The sequence below is a fragment of the Bombina bombina genome, chromosome 6, assembly GCF_027579735.1.
Source record: "Bombina bombina isolate aBomBom1 chromosome 6, aBomBom1.pri, whole genome shotgun sequence".
Classification (NCBI taxonomy): domain Eukaryota; kingdom Metazoa; phylum Chordata; class Amphibia; order Anura; family Bombinatoridae; genus Bombina; species Bombina bombina.
Window position 1 is genome coordinate 1,029,139,886 of NC_069504.1, and position 24,830 is coordinate 1,029,164,715.

General features: G+C 38.4%; 1 protein-coding gene across 1 annotated transcript in view; it reads left to right on the plus strand.

Annotated features, from left to right (window-relative positions):
* Nucleotides 1-252: 252 nt before the first annotated feature.
* The window catches only part of LOC128664083 (carbohydrate sulfotransferase 1-like), a 52,951-nt gene continuing 28,373 nt past the window's right edge, over nucleotides 253-24,830 (plus strand). The window contains exon 1 of the mRNA XM_053718763.1: nucleotides 253-400. Coding sequence (XP_053574738.1) covers nucleotides 253-400 — 148 coding nt within the window. The remainder of the gene's footprint in view (nucleotides 401-24,830) is intronic.

The following is a 24,830-nucleotide window of genomic DNA, read 5'->3' on the forward strand; positions in this document are numbered from 1 at the left end:
TAACCACTTGGTAAATCGGCACCATAGAGCAAACCTATATTTGCTGTTGAAATTATTATTATAACATTTTAATGTTGACTTTACTATCCCAGTAGACCTCCCTTTTCCTTGACTATATTGTGATTACATCTGTGGTTTGTACTGAAAGCAGCAAACAGTCTTTAAATATAAGTACTGTTTTCTCTTTGCCAGCTTATTGCATATGAAGAGGGATCGGACATATGACTGAAGCTATGTGAATGTGGCTGAATGATGGAGTGTTCCTGGAAAGCAGTTCTTGTATTAGTGTTTGCTTCCCTGGGAATCCAGTACACTGCCATTAAATCCCTGAGAACTGCCTTTAATGCACCTTGTCAGGAAATGGGCGTTGAGAATCGCTGTCTACAAAGAGAAATTAAAGGTAAGAGAACATTTTTAAAATATGTCACAGATTACTTTAAAGGCATATGCCTCCCTTCCAATCCAAATTTTTCAACACAATGTTTTTATTTGTTTTGTAAATAAATATTGAAACAAATGCTCATGTAAAGGAAAATGAGAGACCATCTAACACAACTTATAAATGAACAAATGTACAGCACCATCTGTTGGTCAGAGATGTGTATTTCTCATAAAGTAGCGTCATGTACAGCACCATCTGTTGGTCAGAGATGTGTATTTCTCATAAAGTAGCGTCATGTACAGCACCATCTATTGGTAACAGTGAAAGTTCGCAATGGAGGACAAAGCACTTAGGTAGAATCCGGCGTATGTTTAAACTTTAATGTTACCCCTTATAAAAAATATGCTGTTTTCAGTGCTCCGTACCTTAAATTCACTGCTATTTTCATATGCATAGGTTTTCTATTAAGAGTAATTAGTGTTTTGAGTATTTTGATAAAAGCTTGCCACCTTTTAAAGGGACAGTATACACCAATTTTCATATAACTGCATATAATAGACACTACTATAAAGAATAATATGCTCAGATACTGATATAAAACTCCAATATAAAAACTTACTTAGAAGCTCCCAGTTTAGCTCTGTTGAAAAGGTTAGCTGGAACACCCACTGAAAGTGACTATATAGCAAAAAGTGCAGACACCCTTTACACAAACAGGAGCAAGCTGAAGTAGGTAGAAAACAGTCTACTTCTAAACCTTTGGGGCTTGGTTAGGAGACTGAAAATCAGTGCAATGTTATTTAAAAATAAGCAAAACTATACATTTTTATTAAAAAATATATACCTGTATAGGCTATATAAATGGATCATCAAAATATTTATGCAAAGAAAACTCTAGTGTTTAATGTCCCTTTAAGTTGTGATAAAAACAGTGAGATCTGTAGGTCGTAAATATTTAGAAAATGACACTGGGATCTGAGAGACAATTTAATTCTCATCTATGGAACGCCCATGTTCAGTCTATTTTATGATTTAAAAAAAAAAAACTATTACACTTTGTATTTTGTACTTCTAAGTGTGAATTTATATGTGTTTTTTGCACATCCAGGGTACTTCAATCACAATTTATGCTGTCTACAACAAGACAAATAAAAGAAGGTGCAGCACAGTTACACTCAAAGGGATATATAAGAAGATAACAGTGTACTCACAAACGGTCAAGCACTAGATTGTGTTTAGTTGCACCTGCTGGGATCTCTCAGTGCTCCAGCTCACTGATACCAGGTGTGGAGTCAGCGACTCCCTGCTTGCCAGAATGACAATGATATAATGAATAACAATGATGTTACATGTAACCAAATCCAAAGGTTAAAAATTGTTTATTAAAAGTTGCAACATCATATTAAAAACATAGGAGCAGATGACATTCACTCCTATTACAGAACTGTTACGCGTTTCTCAGCCGTGCTGGCTGTTTCATAAGGCATAGGCATATCTGTGGCTAATGCTTTAGATTTGTTTGCACTTGATGGTCTATTTAACCTCTTTGTGGACCACCAAAAAAAGTGCAGAAATTGCCTCTTTTTCCACAGAAAGATACAGAGTGATTAACCCTTTATTGCCAACAACTGGTATACAGTGATTAACCCATTCATACCAGATGCACAGACTCCAGCTTCACTATTATTCAGTGCAGCTCACTCATTAAATCCTCCATTCTTAGTGAATCAGCCTCCTCTCAATGTCCCTCATAGACATACAGCCCCCTACATACACATACTTTTCTGAATAGTGAAACAAAACCCACCCTTATTGACTACCATAATAAAACAATTACAGTCTTTATCTGCAATGTCCATGAATTTCTATTGTTTGACAGTTTGTATTCTAATCATTTCACAGACATAGTTTAGCCTAGATCAGCCATGTCTGTTCCTAGAGCTGCAGTATTTAGCCGCACATTTTGAGGGTAGTTCTATGACATGATGCCTTTCACTCCTATGCTCTCCAAATCATTTATTAACTAGAGTAAGAATTAAGGACTAGCTCGACAAAAGCAGATTGCAGAAATACATACTCTTTAATAACAACTATATAAAAAATATCACAGAAGTGTAATACATATATAAAATGCCTAATAGTTAAAGGGACAGTTTACTCAAAAATTTTCTCCCCTTTAATTTGTTCCCAATGATCCACTTTACCTGCTGGAGTGTATCAAATTGTTTACAAGTAGCTCCTTTACCCTTATATTGGCATTTCAAATTGCTAATTTAGCATGTGGTATCCCCACCTATTCTGAAAGTTTGTGGCCGCGCGTACCAGCTATAGATATGCTTTGTAAACACAGCCAGCAGAAGAAATTACACTCCAGTGGGATATAGCAGAGATAAGGTAATAAAATGTTGATTTTCCATTGTTCTCTCAAAGTACTGGTGATTGTTTTAAGGACAGATATAAGATAAAGAAGCAGGTATATGTGCACAATGTGATTCAGTAATGAGATCTGATTATACCTACAAGCTCAACCTATTTTATTAGGCTGTGGCTTCAAAACACAAAATCAGAGCTTTAATATACAGAAATAAACCTTAAAAAGCTAATTTTCATAATTTTTTTACTCTGCAGTTGGTAAAAAAAGCAATTGTAAACACATTAAGGGAAAAACTTTTTTACAGTATACCGTCCCTTTAAAACATTTCATCAATAAATGAATCATAAGATAAAAAAATAATATTACAGTTTCTGATATGTAAATAGCACCTAATGTTTAACTGACACATAATATTTATATAGCACCAATTCTGTCACAGTTAGATTAAATACGAGAGGGTGATCAGATTAATGGATAATAAAATGAGCGTTTGTATTATTAGTTTATACTGGATGTCCAGAATATAAAAAGGATCTCTCAAGAAAAATATTATGTGTGCACTAGATAAGTTAAAAAAATAATAATTTGAAAATGGCCAAAAAAGTATTAGAATGTATTCAATTAATTTATATTGCGAAGATTTACAGCAATGAATAACATAGCTTAAGACTGATCCCAGAAGCCGGTAACAGCTGATCGCTTTAAGACGCCCACGCTGCACCCTGAAGACGCCTACGCTGCATTTTAGTGATGTCAGACGCCATACACATGCAAGAGCCCAAAAGTAAGCGGTCCGTATCCGCATTGCCTAACCTCCACACTGCTGGAGCGGTCTAGAGGATTCCGCAACCATACTTCAAGTATTCTGAATCAGAGGGACAGACGGACAGTCATTGTGACTGACTAAGTAATCAAACATCATAATTTGAGAGACGATCCATTCTCCCCCTGGAAATTCCATATCATCTACAACGCCCCCTCTCTCAACAGAGAGTGAGTGGCATGCAGGTACCCTCTAACTTATACATTGGTTACTATAAAGTCATATTGACCATCCTAATACCGCCAAACAGGAGATATCTGACAAATCTTTTTGCCATATGCATTATTAATTTACCTTAAAGGGACAGTACACTGTAAAATTGTTTTTCCATAAATGTATCTTAAATGACTTGTTATACCAACTGCAGAGTATAAAATATTTGAGAAGTTGCATTTTAGGGTTTATTTGTGTATATTAAGTAGCTGGTTTTGTGCTTTGAAACCACAGCCTATTACAATGGGTTGAGCTTCAGGTAATATCAGATCTCATTATGTTATCACTTTTATGTACACAGACTTGCTTCCTTATCTTATATTTGTCTGGAACACCAAAGCTCAATACATAGAGAGAACAATGGAAAATTATCATTTTATTACTTAACTATCATGCCCCCCACTGAGAGTGTAATCTCTTCTGCTGGCTGTGTTTACTTAGGCTTGTCAATAGCATATACGCCAGTATCAAAACTTTCAGTATAGGTTGGGAAACCACAAGCTAAATCAGCTATTTCAAATGCTGAAATATGAGTAAAGGAGCTACTTGCAACCAATTTAATACACTCTAGCAGGTAAAAAGGATCATTGGGAATAATTTAAAGGGGAGAAAGTTTTTGGGTGAACTGTCCCTTTAACGATCATTTACTTTTTAAAGATCAATACAAAGTTTAACTGACTCTTCCTATTTTTGTGCTTTTTTAATACATTCTAATACTTTTTTGACCATTTTCAATTTTTTTTATTTTTTTTTTAACTTATCTAGTGCACACATAATGTTTTTCTTGAGAGATCCTTTTTATATTCTAGGCATCCAGTATTAACTAATAATACAAACGCTCATTTTATTATCCATTAATCTGATCACCCTCTAGTATTTAATCGAACTGTGACAGAATTGGTGCTATATAAATATTAGGTGTTAGTTAAACATTAGGTGCTATTTACATATCAGAGACTGCAATATTAATTTTTTATCTTATGATTTATTTATTGATGAAATGTTTTAACTATTAGGCATTTTATATATGTATTACACTTCTGTGATATTTTTAATATAGTTGTTATTAAAGAGTATGTATTTCTGTAATCAGCTTTTGTCGAGCTAGTCCTTAATACTTACTCTGTACTACGAATTATATAACTTATCTACCACGAATTTGGTTAACCCCTTTTTTATAGAGTAATACTAATACCATCAATACCATCTTATTCATTTATTTGAGTTAACATGAACAACACATATTAACAGGATTATTATTTTTATATTAGTCCTCTTTTTTTGAGATCTAAATACGTAGACATTTAAAGTGCATTCACTTATTCTATAGTACCAGACACAACTGTCTACTATCCCCATAGTATGATAGCAACATCCAGTGCACACGGTAACTGACATTTCCAAACCATGTAACGGAAATAAGATACAAAGGCTCAAAAAGGTGAAATAAAAAGTCTGTATTCAGTAACTCTGTTAGGCAAAAGCGGTTACAACAGGCAATTCAGCAGGTCAAACGCGTTTCAAATGTTTATATATTAAACTTCCTCAGTGACCATCATGCACTATTGCCCATAATGCAGCTCTATTTAAAGGGCAAGAAAACACACTCCCTCTTTAATTAAACCAATCAAATTACAAAAAAGTGCTGCATTATGTCAACTACAAATACTGTGTTAAGTGACAGCAAAATACATTTCTTTATTTAGATAGACTGAAAACATTATGCTACACATAATAATATAATTTTTGACTCACATATTAACTATCAGAAAAGGAATTTAGTTTGACTCAACATAAAAAAAAAATATATAAAAAACTTTACTTAACTAATTAGGCATCCACAAATAGTTTTACATCCCATTCAGAATTTAACCCTATTGGCATTCTGGTATCCAGCTGAAAGATCCAGAAAACCTCTCTTTTACTGAGAGTATTACATCTATTTCCTCCTCTTGGATGTCTGGCAATCAGCTGGATACCCTGAAATGTCAGCAGGGAACTGTCAGAGTCGTGTTCTTTTCTGAAATGTAGGGAGACTGGTGTAGTGGACTCAGGATCTTCTATGGAACGCAAGTGTTCCAAAAAACGATCTTTTAAAGCCTGTGTCGTCTGACCAACATACTGCCTATAGCACCCCCTACAGGTCAGAAGGTATATAACATAGCAAGAATTGCATGTTATATGTTCCTGTATCTTAAATTGTTTTTCATTTGCAGTAGACACAAAATTCTGACCAAAGGTAGCATAAGTGCAAGATTTACACCTCCTACTACCACATTTGAAAAAACCTGGTTTAATAGACAACCAATTCTGGCTAGAAATTTTTGGCAACATAGAGGGAGACAAAATCCCTCTTAATGTTTTGCTTTACGTGACACAAATAATACTCCATCATTAACTATGTCACATAATTTATCATCTGTCTCTAGGATAGGCAATGCTTTACGAATAATGCCACAAATTTGGGCATATTCTTCACTGTACGTAGTGATAAACTTGGGCTGACGAAATCTCTTATCTCCTTCTACTCTCTTTTTCTCAAGTAAAGTAGACCTATCCATATCATCAACTTCCTTTTTAATAGACTGAATTGTCTCTCTACAATACCCTCTGTGTATAAGTCTATTTGTCAATTCTTCAGAGTGTAACTGATAACTCTGTTCATTCGTGCAATTGCGTTTGATCCTGATATATTGGCTTTTTGGGATAGAACGAATTGTATGTTTTGGATGACAAGACTGTGCATTTAGGATAGTATTCCCTGTAATCTCTTTGCGAAATAATTCAACATCTACTGATTCATTTGCTATATTAGACACCAGTCTAATATCCAAAAATGGCATGGAGTTTTTGTTAAATTCTAATGTAAATTTTAAATTCATCAAATTATTCTGTAGATATTCTGTAAATTATTCAATCAAATGTACTGGTCCCCTCCAGACTATCAAAATATCGTCGATATAACGACCGTAATAATGGATATATTCTTTGAAGGGATTTCTATCTCCATAGACATGGGACAGCTCCCACCAACCCATATACAGGTTGGCATAGGAGGGGGCAAATTTCGCCCCCATGGCTGTCCCACGCCTCTGGAGATAGAAACTCCCCTCAAACAGAAAAAAATTATGTTTCAATAGATAATCAATGGATTTGATAATAAAACTTTTCAGAACATCATCATAATCAGAAAAATGACTCAAAAAATATTCAATGGCCTTAATACCCTGTTCGTGAGGGATGCAGGTATATAATGATACCACATCAATGGTTACAAAAACAAATTCCTCCTGCCATAAAATTTTCTCTAATCTCTTCACAACATCCGTAGTATCTTTGATGTAACTCAAAAGTTTCAGAACCATTGGCTGTAGATACCCATCTATCATTTCAGAGAGAGGCTCATTTAATGAGCCAATTCCAGCCACAATTGGCCTCCCTGGAGGATTGTATCTGTCCTTATGGACTTTGGGAAGAAAGTGAAAAATAGCTGTAATCGGATGCTCAGTATATAGAAACTCAAAATTCACTTCCGTTATAAGACCATCAAGTAAAGCCTCATTGAGAATGGTTTTAAGTTCTCTCTGATAGAAAAACACTGGATTTGATTTGAGTCTCTCATAGACTGTAGTATCTAGTAACTGTCTATGCGCCTCTTTAATGTAATCCTCCTGATTGAGGACTACAACCTTTCCCCCTTTGTCCGAATTTCGAAAAACTAATTCTTTATTGTTAGCTAACTCTTTGATAGACAGATATTGATCTCTAGACAGATTATCCTTCTTATGGTTAACAGAGGATATATTATTATGTAGTTTCTTCAAAGCTGTCTCAACTGTCTTCTGAAAGACTTGAACTGAACTAGACCTAGAGCTAACTGGGTGAAACTTAAATTTCTTTTTTAATTTGGAAAGATCATACACATCTTGATTGACACTAAAATATGAGTCTTTAGTGTCCTCACCTATAGCTACAAGGTCTAGAAGAGCACATTCATCAGCAAAATCAAAACCACATCTAAGTGGTTCTGGTTTCTCTCCATGCCTCACTTCACAACTTTGCTGTTTAACATCCAAAAAGTGTTTCTTCAATACCAAGGTTCTCACGAACCTATTCAAATCCACTACTGTGTCAAACAAATTAAAATGAGAAGTTGGAGAGAAACCTAAACCAAGAGACAAAACTTGTAATTGTGTTTTAGAAAGTTGAACTAATGACAAATTAATAACATTGTAAGAGTCTACGTATAATTCTGAAACGGTATTGCCCTTCTCCTCTGTGGATAGCGCCGAGGTTTGGGGGGTACAGTCTCTTGAAAATTTTCTTGACCTTCCAGACCTACCACGTCCCCCTCTACCTACTTTTTTCTTCGCACTGTGGACTTGTGTTGGCCCCTCTCGTTTTTTGACTGAGCTGAAGATGTGGAGGGAGCATGATCATCATGTGCTGTAAGAGCAAATGACGTAGTTACTACAGAGGATGGTGGACTCTCACTAGAAATTTCCAAATCAGAGGAGTCATAATCATACTCCGTATCAGTTTCTGCAAATCTGACTTTTTTATCTGATTTGTATCTTCTATATCTCCTCCTAGTGTCAGACACTGTCCATTTATAGACTTTATCATTCTCATAATCTTGTTTGTCACGTAAGATTTTTTGTTTTTTAAAATGCCATAGATTGTCTCTAAACTCAGTAATCACCTTCTGCAACTTCGTATCATATTTGTTAAATACAGGATCTTGACATAAAGGTCGCATATATGATTGCAACTTAAGCTTTTCTTGACACAGCTCTTGATGTATTTGTTTTTTATATTCAATTAATAAATCAATTAATGCTAAAGAGCATTCTGTAAGTATTTTGTTCCATTTATCAATAAATAATTGATCTGTCACCTGAAAAGAAGGAAATTTCCTGATACGGAGCCCTCTTGGTATACGTTGGGCTTTTTTATACATTTGAAAACTTTTAATGTCCATTTCAATACTAGAATCTTTTTTGAGCAAGGAGTCCATTTTATAGAACAAACTGTCCAAATTCTTATTAGCTTCTTGCTCAATTACATCTGTACTGAATTATCCTCAGCAAACTGCTGAAACACATATCCTTCGGTTGCCATAATAAATGTAACACTATGCCTTTAATACGTAACAGATGAGATCACCTATTGAGCCTTATAATCACAATATTCACAATATTTGACTTCTGGGGTGCCTTACGACTTATAGCTTAAATAGCCTTTTAACGACCACAATCTTAAACAAAACAAGGAAAGTCCGTGCCGCTTACGCTCTCCAACCCGGTGGATACAAAAAGTAACAGCAACAGTGTGGGAGCGCTCAGACGTCCGCTCTGTGTGTGGCCTCAGCTCGCGCTTCACGTAAGGTGCCGCCCCTCTTGAATAAGTCCTGACGTCCCGATGACGACTCCTGGGTTATTCAGTCAATCTGGTGCAATTGGTTAAAACGATCCACCACCACTTGCACTAAATATGATAGCAACATCCACTGCACACGGTAACTGACATTTCCAAACCATGTAACGGAAATAAGAGACAAAGGCTCAAAAAGGTGAAATAAAAATTCTGTATTCAGTAACTCTGTTAGGCAAAAGCGGTTACAACAGGCAATTCAGCAGGTCAAACGCGTTTCAAATGTTTATATATTAAACTTCCTCAGTGACCATCATGCACTATTGCGCATAATGCAGCTCTATTTAAAGGGCAAGAAAACACACTCCCTCTTTAATTAAACCAATCAAATTACAAAAAAGTGCTGCATTATGTCAACTACTGTGTTAAGTGACAGCAAAATACATTTCTTTATTTAGATAGACTGAAAACATTATGCTACACATAATAATATAATGTTTGACTCACATATTAACTATCAGAAAAGGAATTTAGTTTGACTCAACATAAAAAAAATATATATAAAAAAAATATAATATAAATAAAAAAAAAAAATATACTAAACTATTTGCCCCCTCCTATGCCAACCTGTATATGGGTTGGTGGGAGCTGTCCCACGTCTATGGAGATAGAAATCCCTTCAAAGAATATATCCATTATTACGGTCGTTATATCGACGATATTTTTTTTATTTTTTTTTTATTGAGGTTCAATGTAGGTAAACATACAACATCAGTTAATGCACAATAAAAGGAGACAATGGTTTCCCAAAATACAGTCAATGCAAGAAAAGCTAATGCGACTTCACTAACAGGGTGCGCTGAACAAATTATAAACCTACAGAATGCCATATGGGGCCACTTTTGGACTCCCTAAATTTGAGAGTGATGGAGGTTATAGTAGGCAAATATAACTTAAGGGGGTCCTCTCTTGGATCCCTGATGATGAACCTCTTTTTTTTTTTTTTTTTTTTTTTTATCTCTCAATGTACACTTATGGGTCTATGAGGGCAGAAATCTTAATGGAGCTTGTTTGCTATAAGGCATATTGTGCCAAGCATTAACAAGAGTTTAGAAAAATTAAGAGGGGGGAAACCCATGTAGTTGGGTGATAGGTAGTTATAGGGGCTGAGAACAATAAAAGCATAGGGGATTATAACAGTTTTTGAAGTGAGAAAGAGACCAGTTGGGAGAGCCTAGTGAGGAAGGCTGGGATTTAAAAAGTATAAGTACTTTATGGTGTCTGATGATATCCCACATGGCCAAGACAATTGTTGCAGCAACTAAGATTATATACAATATCTGGGTTAGTTATAGAAGATATTCGCTCATTCACAATGCCTGGGAATGACACACTCTCTGTATCTGCAACAGTATACTATAATACATTATTATTAGAGGCATTATATGCTTATATGACAAGGCATATCAGAACTGTCAGTTTGACTATAGTTATATATCATCTGCTGTGTAAAACAAATACATAAATGCAAAGAACAGATAAGCACAGCATAGAGTGGACTGGGTACATAAACAGGGAAAAAGTAATGGGAGCTTTGCAGGACACACCAGTCACCACAAACAGCCACACAGTAGGTTAGTAGCATGAGATCTATAGGGGCACTTGTCAGAGGGTCTATGCACAAATATATTGTAAAGTCCGACTTAGGGCAAAGCTAGGCAGGTTCAGGGAACCCTGTACAATACTCAATTATATCTGTCCCAAAGTGTTCATGTCTATTGAAATCCAGCAGCCCAATAAAAGAAAAGAAAAAGAAGCTGCCGTTTTTGGAAAGTGACAGCAGTACACTGAAGCAGTTCACATATTTACCCCACTCCAACTCTGTACAGGGCTACTTGTAATAGAAGTGAAAATGGAGCCGTCGCTGTGGCGCATTCTCCCGCTAAGAGCAAGCTGTCCGGGCTCACACAGGAGTTGTTGCAGACCCCAGCACTCAGCTGTATCTCTGCCGTATGAAGAGAAACAGACCCGAGGTGTGTGGCGAGGCAGGCCCCATATTTACCTCCTGAAGCCATCTCCAATATTATATCAGGCCTCCTTTGCACAGCGGTCTTCCTGCGATCTTGTTTTGAGATGGGCAGGGCAGACAATGAATTTTGCCTGCTTTTTGCATCGTGTGGCGAAAATTTCTTTGTAATATGCCAGTCTTTGTTGCAGAAGCCTCTATCCGATTTGTAAGTATCAAGATCCATAGGTATATCAGTTGGCTCCTGGACGGGCATGTTATCCGCTCTTAGCTTATGATGTTTCCCGATCCCCATTGAGGTAATTGGGTGTCCTGCAGACCGCCCATAACTCTTTGCCGCAGAGGCATGTATTACCTTCGGGAAGATGGGGATTATCAGCCGGGGCTCAGACGTGGGATCGCTCTCTGCCTCCACAGGATCACAGTCTTTCCGCAGGACTCCCACCTTGCTAGTAGCTGGGGGTAGGCGAAGCCCCTTTTGTAGGGTTATTTCAAAGGCAGCTTGGTAGCCATCCAAGAGTTTGCTGAGCTCTGTTAGCAAAAAAGCAGCTGGACCCATGTTAGGCTTGGTTTAGGACTGCGCACTCAAGGCACAGCTAGTTGTGGGGACAGGCTGAGGCTTCTAGTATAGGGGAAGGCCTCAAAGTAAAAAGTCCGGTACTGAGGGTAGTGAAGCCCAGTCACCTTCCAAAACCCTATTTCTGGAATGCAGACCTCTTCAGACAAGCCTCTCCACTATTTTAAGCAGGGCATTGGTAAAAATGCAGCTTTAAATTGGAGATCAATGGAGGAAGCTTGAGGAGCTGAAGCTCAGTGCGACCTGCAAGATGGCCGCCGCCCGGGTGTCCCCTATCGACGATATTTTGATAGTCTGGAGGGGACCAGTACATTTGATTGAACAATTTACAGAATATCTACAGAATAATTTGATGAATTTAAAATTTACATTAGAATTTAACAAAAACTCCATGCCATTTTTGGATATTAGACTGGTGTCTAATATAGCAAATGAATCAGTAGATGTTGAATTATTTCGCAAAGAGATTGCAGGGAATACTATCCTAAATGCACAGTCTTGTCATCCAAAACATACAATCCGTTCTATCCCAAAAAGCCAATATATCAGGATCAAACGCAATTGCACGAATGAACAGAGTAATCAGTTACACTCTGAAGGATTGACAAATAGACTTATACACAGAGGGTATTGTAGAGAGACAATTGAGTCTATTAAAAAGGAAGTTGATGATATGGATAGGTCTACTTTACTTGAGAAAAAGAGAGTGGAAGGAGATAAGAGATTTCGCCAGCCCAAGTTTATCACTACGTACAGTGAAGAATATGCCCAAATTTGTGGCATTATTCGTAAAGCATTGCCTATCCTAGAGACAGATGACAAATTATGTGACATAGTTAAGGATGGAGTATTATTTGTGTCACGTAAAGCAAAAACATTAAGAGGGATTTTGTCTCCCTCTATGTTGCCAAAAATTTCTAGCCAGAATTGGTTGTCTATTAAACCAGGTTTTTTCAAATGTGGTAGTAGGAGGTGTAAATCTTGCACTTATGCTACCTTTGGTCAGAATTTTGTGTCTACTGAAAATGAAAAACAATTTAAGATACAGGAACATATAACATGCAATTCTTGCTATGTTATATACCTTCTGACCGGTAGGGGGTGCTATAGGCAGTATGTCGGTCAGACGACACGGGTTTTAAAAGATCGTTTTTTGGAACACTTGCGTTCCATAGAAGATCCTGAGTCCACTACACCAGTCTCCCTACATTTCAGAAAAGAACACGACTCTGACAGTTCCCTGCTGACATTTCAGGGTATCCAGCTGATTGCCAGACATCCAGAAGGAGGAAATAGATGTAATACTGGATCTTTCAGCTGGATACCAGAATGCCAATAGGGTTAAATTCTGAATGGGATGTAAAACTATTTGTGGATACCTAATTAGTTAAGTAAAGTTTTTTATATTTTTATTTTTTTATGTTGAGTCAAACTAAATTCCTTTTCTGATAGTTAATATGTGAGTCAAAAATTATATTATTATGTGTAGCATAATGTTTTCAGTCTATCTAAATAAAGAAATGTATTTTGCTGTCACTTAACACAGTATTCGTAGTTGACATAATGCAGCACTTTTTTGTAATTTGATTGGTTTAATTAAAGAGGGAGTGTGTTTTCTTGCCCTTTAAATAGAGCTGCATTATGGGCAATAGTGCATGATGGTCACTGAGGAAGTTTAATATATAAACATTTGAAACGCGTTTGACCTGCTGAATTGCCTGTTGTAACCGCTTTTGCCTAACAGAGTTACTGAATACAGACTTTTTATTTCACCTTTTTGAGCCTTTGTTTCTTATTTCCGTTACATGGTTTGGAAATGTCAGTTACCGTGTGCAGTGGATGTTGCTATCATATTTAGCTCAAGCGGTGGTGGATCGTTTTAACCAATTGCACCGGATTGACTGAATAACCCAGGAGTCGTCATCGGGACGTCAGGACTTATTCAAGAGGGGCGGCACCTTACGTGAAGAGCGAGCCGAGGCCACACACAGAGCGGACGTCTGAGCGCTCCCACACTGTTGCTGTTACTATCCCCATAGAGTGGTTTCTAATAATTCATTGACCCCTAGCCCAGAGCGCCAATACTCAATATTCCCTCTATATACATTAGACCAGTCTAATTTGGAACTTAATTGAGGAAGTTCCTTTGTATTTGGCTATAGGGGAGTCTTTAGCGCTAGCTCTTCCTACCTTTCCATAAACAGATAAAAACAAGGTACATAGAAGCCACAGAAACAGCAGTCCTTACGTGTTTCGTGCCTACACTTGGCCCTTAGTCATAGGAGAAAAAAAACTAACACTTATAGCTTGCGCGAAAACCCGACACTGCATAAGACAATATTTTACATTCCAATGTTCTTCACTTATAAGAAATTGTTCTTTTTATTTTTAAATGTGTATTTTTATAAATATAAGATTATTTTTTATGTAATATATATATATATATATATATATACATATATATATATATATATATATATATACATACAGAGAGAAAAACACAGGCTTACATTTATACATAAGGTATTTGAGTGGAAAGGGCTACAAAGTGTATGTGTGTTTATATATAACAAAATTTATGCTTACCTGATAAATTTCTTTATTTCTGAATATGGAGAGTCCACGACATCATTCAATTACTAGTGGGAATATCACTCCTGGCCAGCAGGAGGAGGCAAAGAGCACCGCAGCAAAGCTGTTAAGTGTCACTCCCCTACCCATAATCCCCAGTCATTCGACTGAAGGGAAATGGAAAAGGAATAACACAAAGGTGTAGAGGTGCCTGAGGTTTAGTCAAAAATAACTGTCTTAAAGGGATACTGTACCCAAATTTTTACTTTCGTGATTCAGATAGAGCATGCAATTTTAAGAAACTTTCTAATTTACTCCTATTATCAATTTTTCTTCATTCTCTTGCTATCTTTATTTGCTTAGTCTGGGTAGGTGCAGACTTTTTTATTTGGAAAAGAAGGCATCTAAGCTAAGGAGCCATCCACTTTTTGGTTCAGTACACTGGACAGTACTTGTTTATTGGTTGGTGAATTTATCCACCAATCAGCAAGAACAACCCAGGTTGTTCACCAAAAATGGGCCAGCATCTAAACTTACATTCTTGCTTTTCAAATAAAGATAGCAATAGAATGAAGAAAATTTGATATTAGGAGTAAATTAGAAAGTTGATTAAAATTGCGTGCTCTATCTGAATCACGAAAGAAAAAATGTGGATTCAGTATCCCTTTAATAAAGGGTGGGGTTGTGGACTCTCCATATCCGGAAAACAAAATTTATACTTACCTGATAAATTTATTTATTTCCGGATATGGAGTGTCCACGATTTCATTCAATTAATAGTGGGAATATCACTCCTGGCCAGCAGGAGGAGGCAAAGAGCACCACAGCAAAGCTGTTAAGTGTCACTTCCCTACCCATATCCCCAGTCATTCGACCAAAGGGAAATGAAAAAAGAATAACACAAAGGTGTAGAGGTGCCTGAGGTTTAGTAAAAAATAACTGTCTTAATAAAGGGTGGGGTCGTGGACTGTCCATATCCGGAAAGAAAGAAATTTATCAGGTAAGCAAATAATTTTGTTTTCTTTCCTAAGATATGGAGAGTCCACAATGTCATTCAATTACTAGTGGGAACCAATACCCAAGCTAGAGGACACAGAATGATCAGGGAGGGAGAACAAGACAGGCAAACCTAAACAGAAGGCACCACCGCTTGAAGAACCTTTCTCCCAAAAGAGGCCTCAGCCAAGGCAAAAGTATCACATTTGGAAAATTTTGAAAAAGTATGCAGAGAGGACCAATTTGCAGCCTTGCAGAGCTGTTCCACATAATCTTCATCTTTGAAAGCCCAAGAAGAAGAGACAGCCCTAGTGGAATGAGCTATAATTCTCTCAGGAGGCTGCTGTCTAGCAGTCTCATAAGCAAAAGAGAAGTAGAAGTAGCCTTCTGACCCTTACGCTTTCCTGAGAAACAAACAAACAGATCAGAAGACTGGCGATCCTTAGTGCATGATGGTCACTGAGGAAGTTTAATATATAAACATTTGAAACGCGTTTGACCTGCTGAATTGCCTGTTGTAACCGCTTTTGCCTAACAGAGTTACTGAATACAGACTTTTTATTTCACCTTTTTGAGCCTTTGTTTCTTATTTCCGTTACATGGTTTGGAAATGTCAGTTACCGTGTGCAGTGGATGTTGCTATCATATTTAGCGCAAGCGGTGGTGGATCGTTTTAACCAATTGCACCGGATTGACTGAATAACCCAGGAGTCGTCATCGGGACGTCAGGACTTATTCAAGAGGGGCGGCACCTTACGTGAAGCGCGAGCCGAGGCCACACACAGAGTGGACGTCTGAGCGCTCCCACACTGTTGCTGTTACTATCCCCATAGAGTGGTTTCTAATAATTCATTGACCCCTAGCCCAGAGCGCCAATACTCAATATTCCCTCTATATACATTAGACCAGTCTAATTTGGAACTTAATTGAGGAAGTTCCTTTGTATTTGGCTATAGGGGAGTCTTTAGCGCTAGCTCTTCCTACCTTTCCATAAACAGATAAAAACAAGGTACATAGAAGCCACAGAAACAGCAGTCCTTACGTGTTTCGTGCCTACACTTGGCCCTTAGTCATAGGAGAAAAAAAACTAACACTTATAGCTTGCGCGAAAACCCGACACTGCATAAGACAATATTTTACATTCCAATGTTCTTCACTTATAAGAAATTGTTCTTTTTATTTTTAAATGTGTATTTATATAAATATAAGATTATTTTTTATGTACTATATATATATATATATATATATATATATATACATACAGAGAGAAAAACACAGGCTTACATTTATACATAAGGTATTTGAGTGGAAAGGGCTACAAAGTGTATGTGTGTTTATATATAACAAAATTTATGCTTACCTGATAAATTTCTTTATTTCTGAATATGGAGAGTCCACAACATCATTCAATTACTAGTGGGAATATCACTCCTGGCCAGCAGGAGGAGGCAAAGAGCACCGCAGCAAAGCTGTTAAGTGTCACTCCCTTACCCATAATCCCCAGTCATTCGACTGAAGGGAAATGGAAAAGGAATAACACAAAGGTGTAGAGGTGCCTGAGGTTTAGTCAAAAATAACTGTCTTAAAGGGACACTGTACCCAAATTTTTACTTTCGCGATTCAGATAGAGCATGCAATTTTAAGAAACTTTCTAATTTACTCCTATTATCAATTTTTCTTCATTCTCTTGCTATCTTTATTTGCTTAGTCTGGGTAGGTGCAGACTTTTTTATTTGGAAAAGAAGGCATCTAAGCTAAGGAGCCATCCACTTTTTGGTTCAGTACACTGGACAGTACTTGTTTATTGGTTGGTGAATTTATCCACCAATCAGCAAGAACAACCCAGGTTGTTCACCAAAAATGGGCCAGCATCTAAACTTACATTCTTGCTTTTCAAATAAAGATAGCAATAGAATGAAGAAAATTTGATATTAGGAGTAAATTAGAAAGTTGATTAAAATTGCGTGCTCTATCTGAATCACGAAAGAAAAAATGTGGATTCAGTATCCCTTTAATAAAGGGTGGGGTTGTGGACTCTCCATATCCGGAAAACAAAATTTATACTTACCTGATAAATTTATTTATTTCCGGATATGGAGTGTCCACGATTTCATTCAATTAATAGTGGGAATATCACTCCTGGCCAGCAGGAGGAGGCAAAGAGCACCACAGCAAAGCTGTTAAGTGTCACTTCCCTACCCATATCCCCAGTCATTCGACCAAAGGGAAATGAAAAAAGAATAACACAAAGGTGTAGAGGTGCCTGAGGTTTAGTAAAAAATAACTGTCTTAATAAAGGGTGGGGTCGTGGACTGTCCATATCCGGAAAGAAAGAAATTTATCAGGTAAGCAAATAATTTTGTTTTCTTTCCTAAGATATGGAGAGTCCACAATGTCATTCAATTACTAGTGGGAACCAATACCCAAGCTAGAGGACACAGAATGATCAGGGAGGGAGAACAAGACAGGCAAACCTAAACAGAAGGCACCACCGCTTGAAGAACCTTTCTCCCAAAAGAGGCCTCAGCCAAGGCAAAAGTATCACATTTGGAAAATTTTGAAAAAGTATGCAGAGAGGACCAATTTGCAGCCTTGCAGAGCTGTTCCACATAATCTTCATCTTTGAAAGCCCAAGAAGAAGAGACAGCCCTAGTGGAATGAGCTATAATTCTCTCAGGAGGCTGCTGTCTAGCAGTCTCATAAGCAAAAGAGAAGTAGAAGTAGCCTTCTGACCCTTACGCTTTCCTGAGAAACAAACAAACAGATCAGAAGACTGGCGATCCTTAGTGCATGATGGTCACTGAGGAAGTTTAATATATAAACATTTGAAACGCGTTTGACCTGCTGAATTGCCTGTTGTAACCGCTTTTGCCTAACAGAGTTACTGAATACAGACTTTTTATTTCACCTTTTTGAGCCTTTGTTTCTTATTTCCGTTACATGGTTTGGAAATGTCAGTTACCGTGTGCAGTGGATGTTGCTATCATATTTAGCGCAAGCGGTGGTGGATCGTTTTAACCAATTGCACCGGATTGACTGAATAACCCAGGAGTCGTCATCGGGACGTCAGGACTTATTCAAGAGGGGCGGCACCTTACGTGAAGCGCGAGCCGAGGCCACACACAGAGTGGACGTCTGAGCGCTCCACACTGTTGCTGTTACTATCCCCATAGAGTGGTTTCTAATAATTCATTGACCCCTAGCCCAGAGCGCCAATACTCAATATTCCCTCTATATACATTAGACCAGTCTAATTTGGAACTTAATTGAGGAAGTTCCTTTGTATTTGGCTATAGGGGAGTCTTTAGCGCTAGCTCTTCCTACCTTTCCATAAACAGATAAAAACAAGGTACATAGAAGCCACAGAAACAGCAGTCCTTACGTGTTTCGTGCCTACACTTGGCCCTTAGTCATAGGAGAAAAAAAACTAACACTTATAGCTTGCGCGAAAACCCGACACTGCATAAGACAATATTTTACATTCCAATGTTCTTCACTTATAAGAAATTGTTCTTTTTATTTTTAAATGTGTATTTATATAAATATAAGATTATTTTTTATGTACTATATATATATATATATATATATATATATATATATACATACAGAGAGAAAAACACAGGCTTACATTTATACATAAGGTATTTGAGTGGAAAGGGCTACAAAGTGTATGTGTGTTTATATATAACAAAATTTATGCTTACCTGATAAATTTCTTTATTTCTGAATATGGAGAGTCCACGACATCATTCAATTACTAGTGGGAATATCACTCCTGGCCAGCAGGAGGAGGCAAAGAGCACCGCAGCAAAGCTGTTAAGTGTCACTCCCTTACCCATAATCCCCAGTCATTCGACTGAAGGGAAATGGAAAAGGAATAACACAAAGGTGTAGAGGTGCCTGAGGTTTAGTCAAAAATAACTGTCTTAAAGGGACACTGTACCCAAATTTTTACTTTCGTGATTCAGATAGAGCATGCAATTTTAAGAAACTTTCTAATTTACTCCTATTATCAATTTTTCTTCATTCTCTTGCTATCTTTATTTGCTTAGTCTGGGTAGGTGCAGACTTTTTTATTTGGAAAAGAAGGCATCTAAGCTAAGGAGCCATCCACTTTTTGGTTCAGTACACTGGACAGTACTTGTTTATTGGTTGGTGAATTTATCCACCAATCAGCAAGAACAACCCAGGTTGTTCACCAAAAATGGGCCAGCATCTAAACTTACATTCTTGCTTTTCAAATAAAGATAGCAATAGAATGAAGAAAATTTGATATTAGGAGTAAATTAGAAAGTTGATTAAAATCGCGTGCTCTATCTGAATCACGAAAGAAAAAATGTGGATTCAGTATCCCTTTAATAAAGGGTGGGGTTGTGGACTCTCCATATCCGGAAAACAAAATTTATACTTACCTGATAAATTTATTTATTTCCGGATATGGAGTGTCCACGATTTCATTCAATTAATAGTGGGAATATCACTCCTGGCCAGCAGGAGGAGGCAAAGAGCACCACAGCAAAGCTGTTAAGTGTCACTTCCCTACCCATATCCCCAGTCATTCGACCAAAGGGAAATGAAAAAAGAATAACACAAAGGTGTAGAGGTGCCTGAGGTTTAGTAAAAAATAACTGTCTTAATAAAGGGTGGGGTCGTGGACTGTCCATATCCGGAAAGAAAGAAATTTATCAGGTAAGCAAATAATTTTGTTTTCTTTCCTAAGATATGGAGAGTCCACAATGTCATTCAATTACTAGTGGGAACCAATACCCAAGCTAGAGGACACAGAATGATCAGGGAGGGAGAACAAGACAGGCAAACCTAAACAGAAGGCACCACCGCTTGAAGAACCTTTCTCCCAAAAGAGGCCTCAGCCAAGGCAAAAGTATCACATTTGGAAAATTTTGAAAAAGTATGCAGAGAGGACCAATTTGCAGCCTTGCAGAGCTGTTCCACATAATCTTCATCTTTGAAAGCCCAAGAAGAAGAGACAGCCCTAGTGGAATGAGCTATAATTCTCTCAGGAGGCTGCTGTCTAGCAGTCTCATAAGCAAAAGAGAAGTAGAAGTAGCCTTCTGACCCTTACGCTTTCCTGAGAAACAAACAAACAGATCCGAAGACTGGCGATCCTTAGTCACCTGTAGGTAGAATTTTAGAGCATGCACAACATCCAAGTTGTGCAACAGACGTTCTTTATGAGAAGAAGGATTGGGACAGAGAGAAGGAACAACAATTTCCTGATTAATATTTCTATCCGAAACCACTTTAGGAAGAAACCCCAATTTAGTACGAAGAACCACCTTATACGCATGAAAGATAAGGTAAGGCGAAACTCTCAGAGCAGAAGAGATATCAATAAGAAACAAAACCTTCCAAGATAGCAACTTAATATCTATGGAATTCATTGGCTCAAGTGGAGCCTGCTGCAAAACTTTAAGAAAACGATTAAGGCTCCAAGGCAGAGACACAGGTTTAAAAACAGGCCTGATTCTGACCAGGGCCTGACAAAAAGTTTGAAAATCTGGCACATCCGCCAGACGCTTGTGTAACAAAATAGATAATGCAGAAATCTGATCTTTCAGAAAACTGACTTACAACCCTTTCTCCAGACCTTCCTGGAAAAAAGACAAGATTCTAGGAATCCTGACCCTACTCCAAGAGTAACCCATAGATTCACACCAATAAAAATATTTACGCCATACCTTATGGTAAATTTTTTGAGTAACAGGCTTGCGAGCCTGGATCATGGTCTCAATGACCAGCTCAGAAAATCCACGCTTAGAAAGAACTAAGCATTCAATCTCAAAGCAGTCAACTTCAGAGAAACGAGATTTGGATGGAGGAATGGACCCTGAGTTAGAAGGTCCTTCCTCAGAGGAAACTTTCAAGGTGGCCGAGAAGACATCTTCACTAGGTCTGCATACCAGATCCTGTAAAACCATGCATTCGCTTTTAGAATTACAAATGCTCTCTCTTGTTTCATACGAACAATAACTCGTTGAATGAGCGCAAATGGAGGAAACAGGTATGCTAGACCGAAATCCAAATGAACTGCCAGAGCATCTATCAGAGCAGCCTGAGGATCTCTTGACCTTGAACTGTACCTTGGAAGCTTGACGTTCTGCAGAGACGCCATCAGATCCAACTCCGGCACCCCCCATTTGAGGGTTAACCTGGAGAACACCTCCGGATGGAGAGCCCACTCTCCGGGATGAAATGTCTGTCTGCTTCCCAGTTGTCCACTACAGGAATGTGGATGGCAGATAGACAACAATTGTGAGCTTCCGCCCACTATATAATCCATGCCACCTCCTTCATGGCTAAGGAACTCCGAGTTCCTCCCTGGTGGTTGATGTAAGCCACTGAGATGATGTTGTCCAACTGAAACCTTATAAACCAGGCTAAGGACAATTGAGGCCAAGCCATCAGAGCATTGTAAATCGCTCTCAACTCCAAGATGTTTATGGGGAGGGCAGACTCCTCCCGAGTCCATAGACCCTGCACCTTTAACGAGTTCCAGACTGCTCTCCAGCCTAGCAAGCTGGCGTCCGTGATCACAATCACCCAGGAAGGTTTCCGGAAGCATGTGCCCTGAGACAGATAGTCCTGAAAAAGCCACCACAGGAGAGAGTCTCTTGTGGACTGGTCCAGATCTATCCACTGAGACAGATCCGAATGGTCTCCGTTCCATTGTCTGAGCATGCATAATTGCAGAGCTCTCAAATGGAATCAAGCAAAAGGAATGATGTACATGGAAGCGACCATCAGACCAATTACCTCCATACATTGAGCCACTGATGGCTGAACAGTAGACTGAAGAGAGAGGCAAGAGGAGAGAATTTTGGATTTTCTGACTTCCGTCAGAAAAATGTTCATAGATAGGGAATCTATTATGGTCCATAAGAAAGCCACCTTTGTAGCTGGAACAAGGGAACTCTTTTACAGATTCACTTTCCAACCGTGGGAACATAGAAAAGACAACAAGATCTCTGTATGAGAGTTTGCTTGTTGAAAATACCAATATGTCATCCAGGTATGGTGCCACTGCAATTCCCCGAGACCTGATCACTGCCAAGAGAGCCCCCAGAACCTTTGAGAAAATTCTGGGAGCTGTAGCAAGGCCAAACGGAAGAGCAACAAACTGAAAGTGTTTTTCTAGAAAGGCGAATCTCAGGAATTTGTGATGATCCCTGTGGATGGGAACAGGAAGATACGCGTCTTTCAAGTCTATGGTCATCATGAACTGACCCTCTTGGACCAAAGGAAGAAAGAAACAAATGGTTTTCACTTTGTTTAGGCACTTTAGGTCTAAAATGGGTTGAAAAGCTCCCTCTTTTTTGGGAACCACAAACATATTTGAATAGAATCCTAGACCCTGTACCCTTACTGGAACTGGAACAATCATTCCCAGGGAGGAAAGGTCCTGAACGCAGTTCAAGAATGCCTCTCTTTTTACCTGGTCTGCAGATAATCTTGAGAGGTGGAATCTGCCCCTGGGAGGAAAAGTTTTAAATTCTATTTTGAAACCCTGAGATACTATGTCCACAGCCCAAGGATCTGGGACATCTTGTCTCCACGCTTGACAAAACAGGGAAAGTCTGCCCCCCACTTGAACCGAACCCGGACCGGGGGCCGACCTTTCATGCTGACAGACTCAGCTGAGGGTTTCTTTGATTGCTTCCCCTTATTCCAAGACTGATTGGGCTTTCAAGAAGACTTGGACTGCTCCTGCTTGGGAGAGGGAGAGGAAGACTATGACCTTTGAAGATAAGAAAGGAACGAAAATTACTTTGATGTCCTTTGAGTCTGTTCTTCTTGTCTTGCGGTATAAAAGACCCTTTTCCACCTGTAATATCAGAAATTATTTCTGCCAGACCAGGTCCGAACAAGGTCTTCCCCTTGTAAGGAAGTGCCAGAAGCTTGGACTTAGAAGTAACATCAGCTGACCAAGATTTTAGCCACAATGCCCTGCGTGCTAGGATGAAGTGAAGCCAGACATCTTGGCTCCCAGTCTAATAACTTGAATGTTAGCATCACAAATAAAGGAATTGGCTAGTTTTAGAGCCTTAATCCTATCTTGTATCTCCTCCAATGAAGTCTCTACTAAAATTGATTCAGACAAGGCGTCGCACCAATAAGATTCCGCATTTGCTATTGTGGCAATACAAACTGCAGGTTGCCATTGAAGACCTTGATGAACATCTTCTTCAAATAAGCTTCCAGCTTTTAGTCCATGGGATCCTTAAAGGAGCAGCTTTTCTCTATAGGGATCATAGTTCTCTTAGCCAGAGTAGAAATAGCCCCTTCTACTTTAGGCACCGTGCGCCAAGAATCTTTAATGGAGTCAGCAACAGGAAACATCTTTTTAAATACGGGAGATGGGGAGAATGGAATCCCTGGCTTCTCCCATTCCTGTGAAATAATCTCCATCACAAGGTCTGGGACAGGAAAAACTTCCACAGAGGAAGGAACATCATAATATTTATTAAGTTTACTAGACTTCTTAGGGTTGACAATGACATACGTATCGGAGTCGCCCAAAGTAGCCAATATCTTCTTTAACAGTACACAAAGGTGTTCAAGCATAAATCTAAAGTTTACTTCTTCAGTATCAGATGAAGGAATAATACTGTCCGAATCTGAGATTTCACCCTCAGAGGCTACCGGCGTATCCTCCTCATCAGACTTATGAGGGAGGGCAACCTGCATAGAAGTAGGTGGAACAGAAACCTTACTATCTGAATGTCTAATTTTCCTCTTGCGTTTTCCCAGCATAGGAAAAGCAGATAATGCCGCAGATACAGCAGAAGATACCTGTGTAGCAAAATCTGCAGGCAAATAAACTCCTCCAGGAGGCTGAGAGGAACTGCAGGGCACTGTATGTGACGCCATAGAGGCTTGGGACATTTGAGGAGAAAGCTGTGGCATTGCCTGAACAGCATCATCCTGAGAGACATTGGGCTCAGAGGGCAACAATTTATCTTTAAATTGAAGTGTTCAAGCTAAGCATGCAGCACAGAATTGTATAGGCAAAACAATTTGTGACTCTAGGCATAACAAACATAGAGTCTTCCATGTCCATAATACTAAATAAAAAATTCCCCAAATTGTAGAATTTTTTTAAAATACACTGTCACTTTAAGAATTTTAAATACCACAATTTGGCTGCCAGAAGTCTCTAAAACGATCGTAAAAAATTGACACTGAAGAGACTGAAATTCAATGACGCTGCTCCGCTCCGTGAATATTCGACAGCAGAGAGAAGTCAAATGTCCGGAAGAGAGAGGAAACTACGCAGCATGTAAAAGGCATGCGTTTCCCTCTGCCTACAAGTTCATAAGATGCAAGCAGCTGCAGCTTGTTTCAAACTCAAGCAGATGGTCAGTTAGCCTGTTCTAGCTAAGCAAGCAAAGAAAACCAACTGACAATTTTTAAGTTTATACATAAATCCCTGTATAAAACATAAGCCCTACACACATACTAATAAAGTATTTCAAC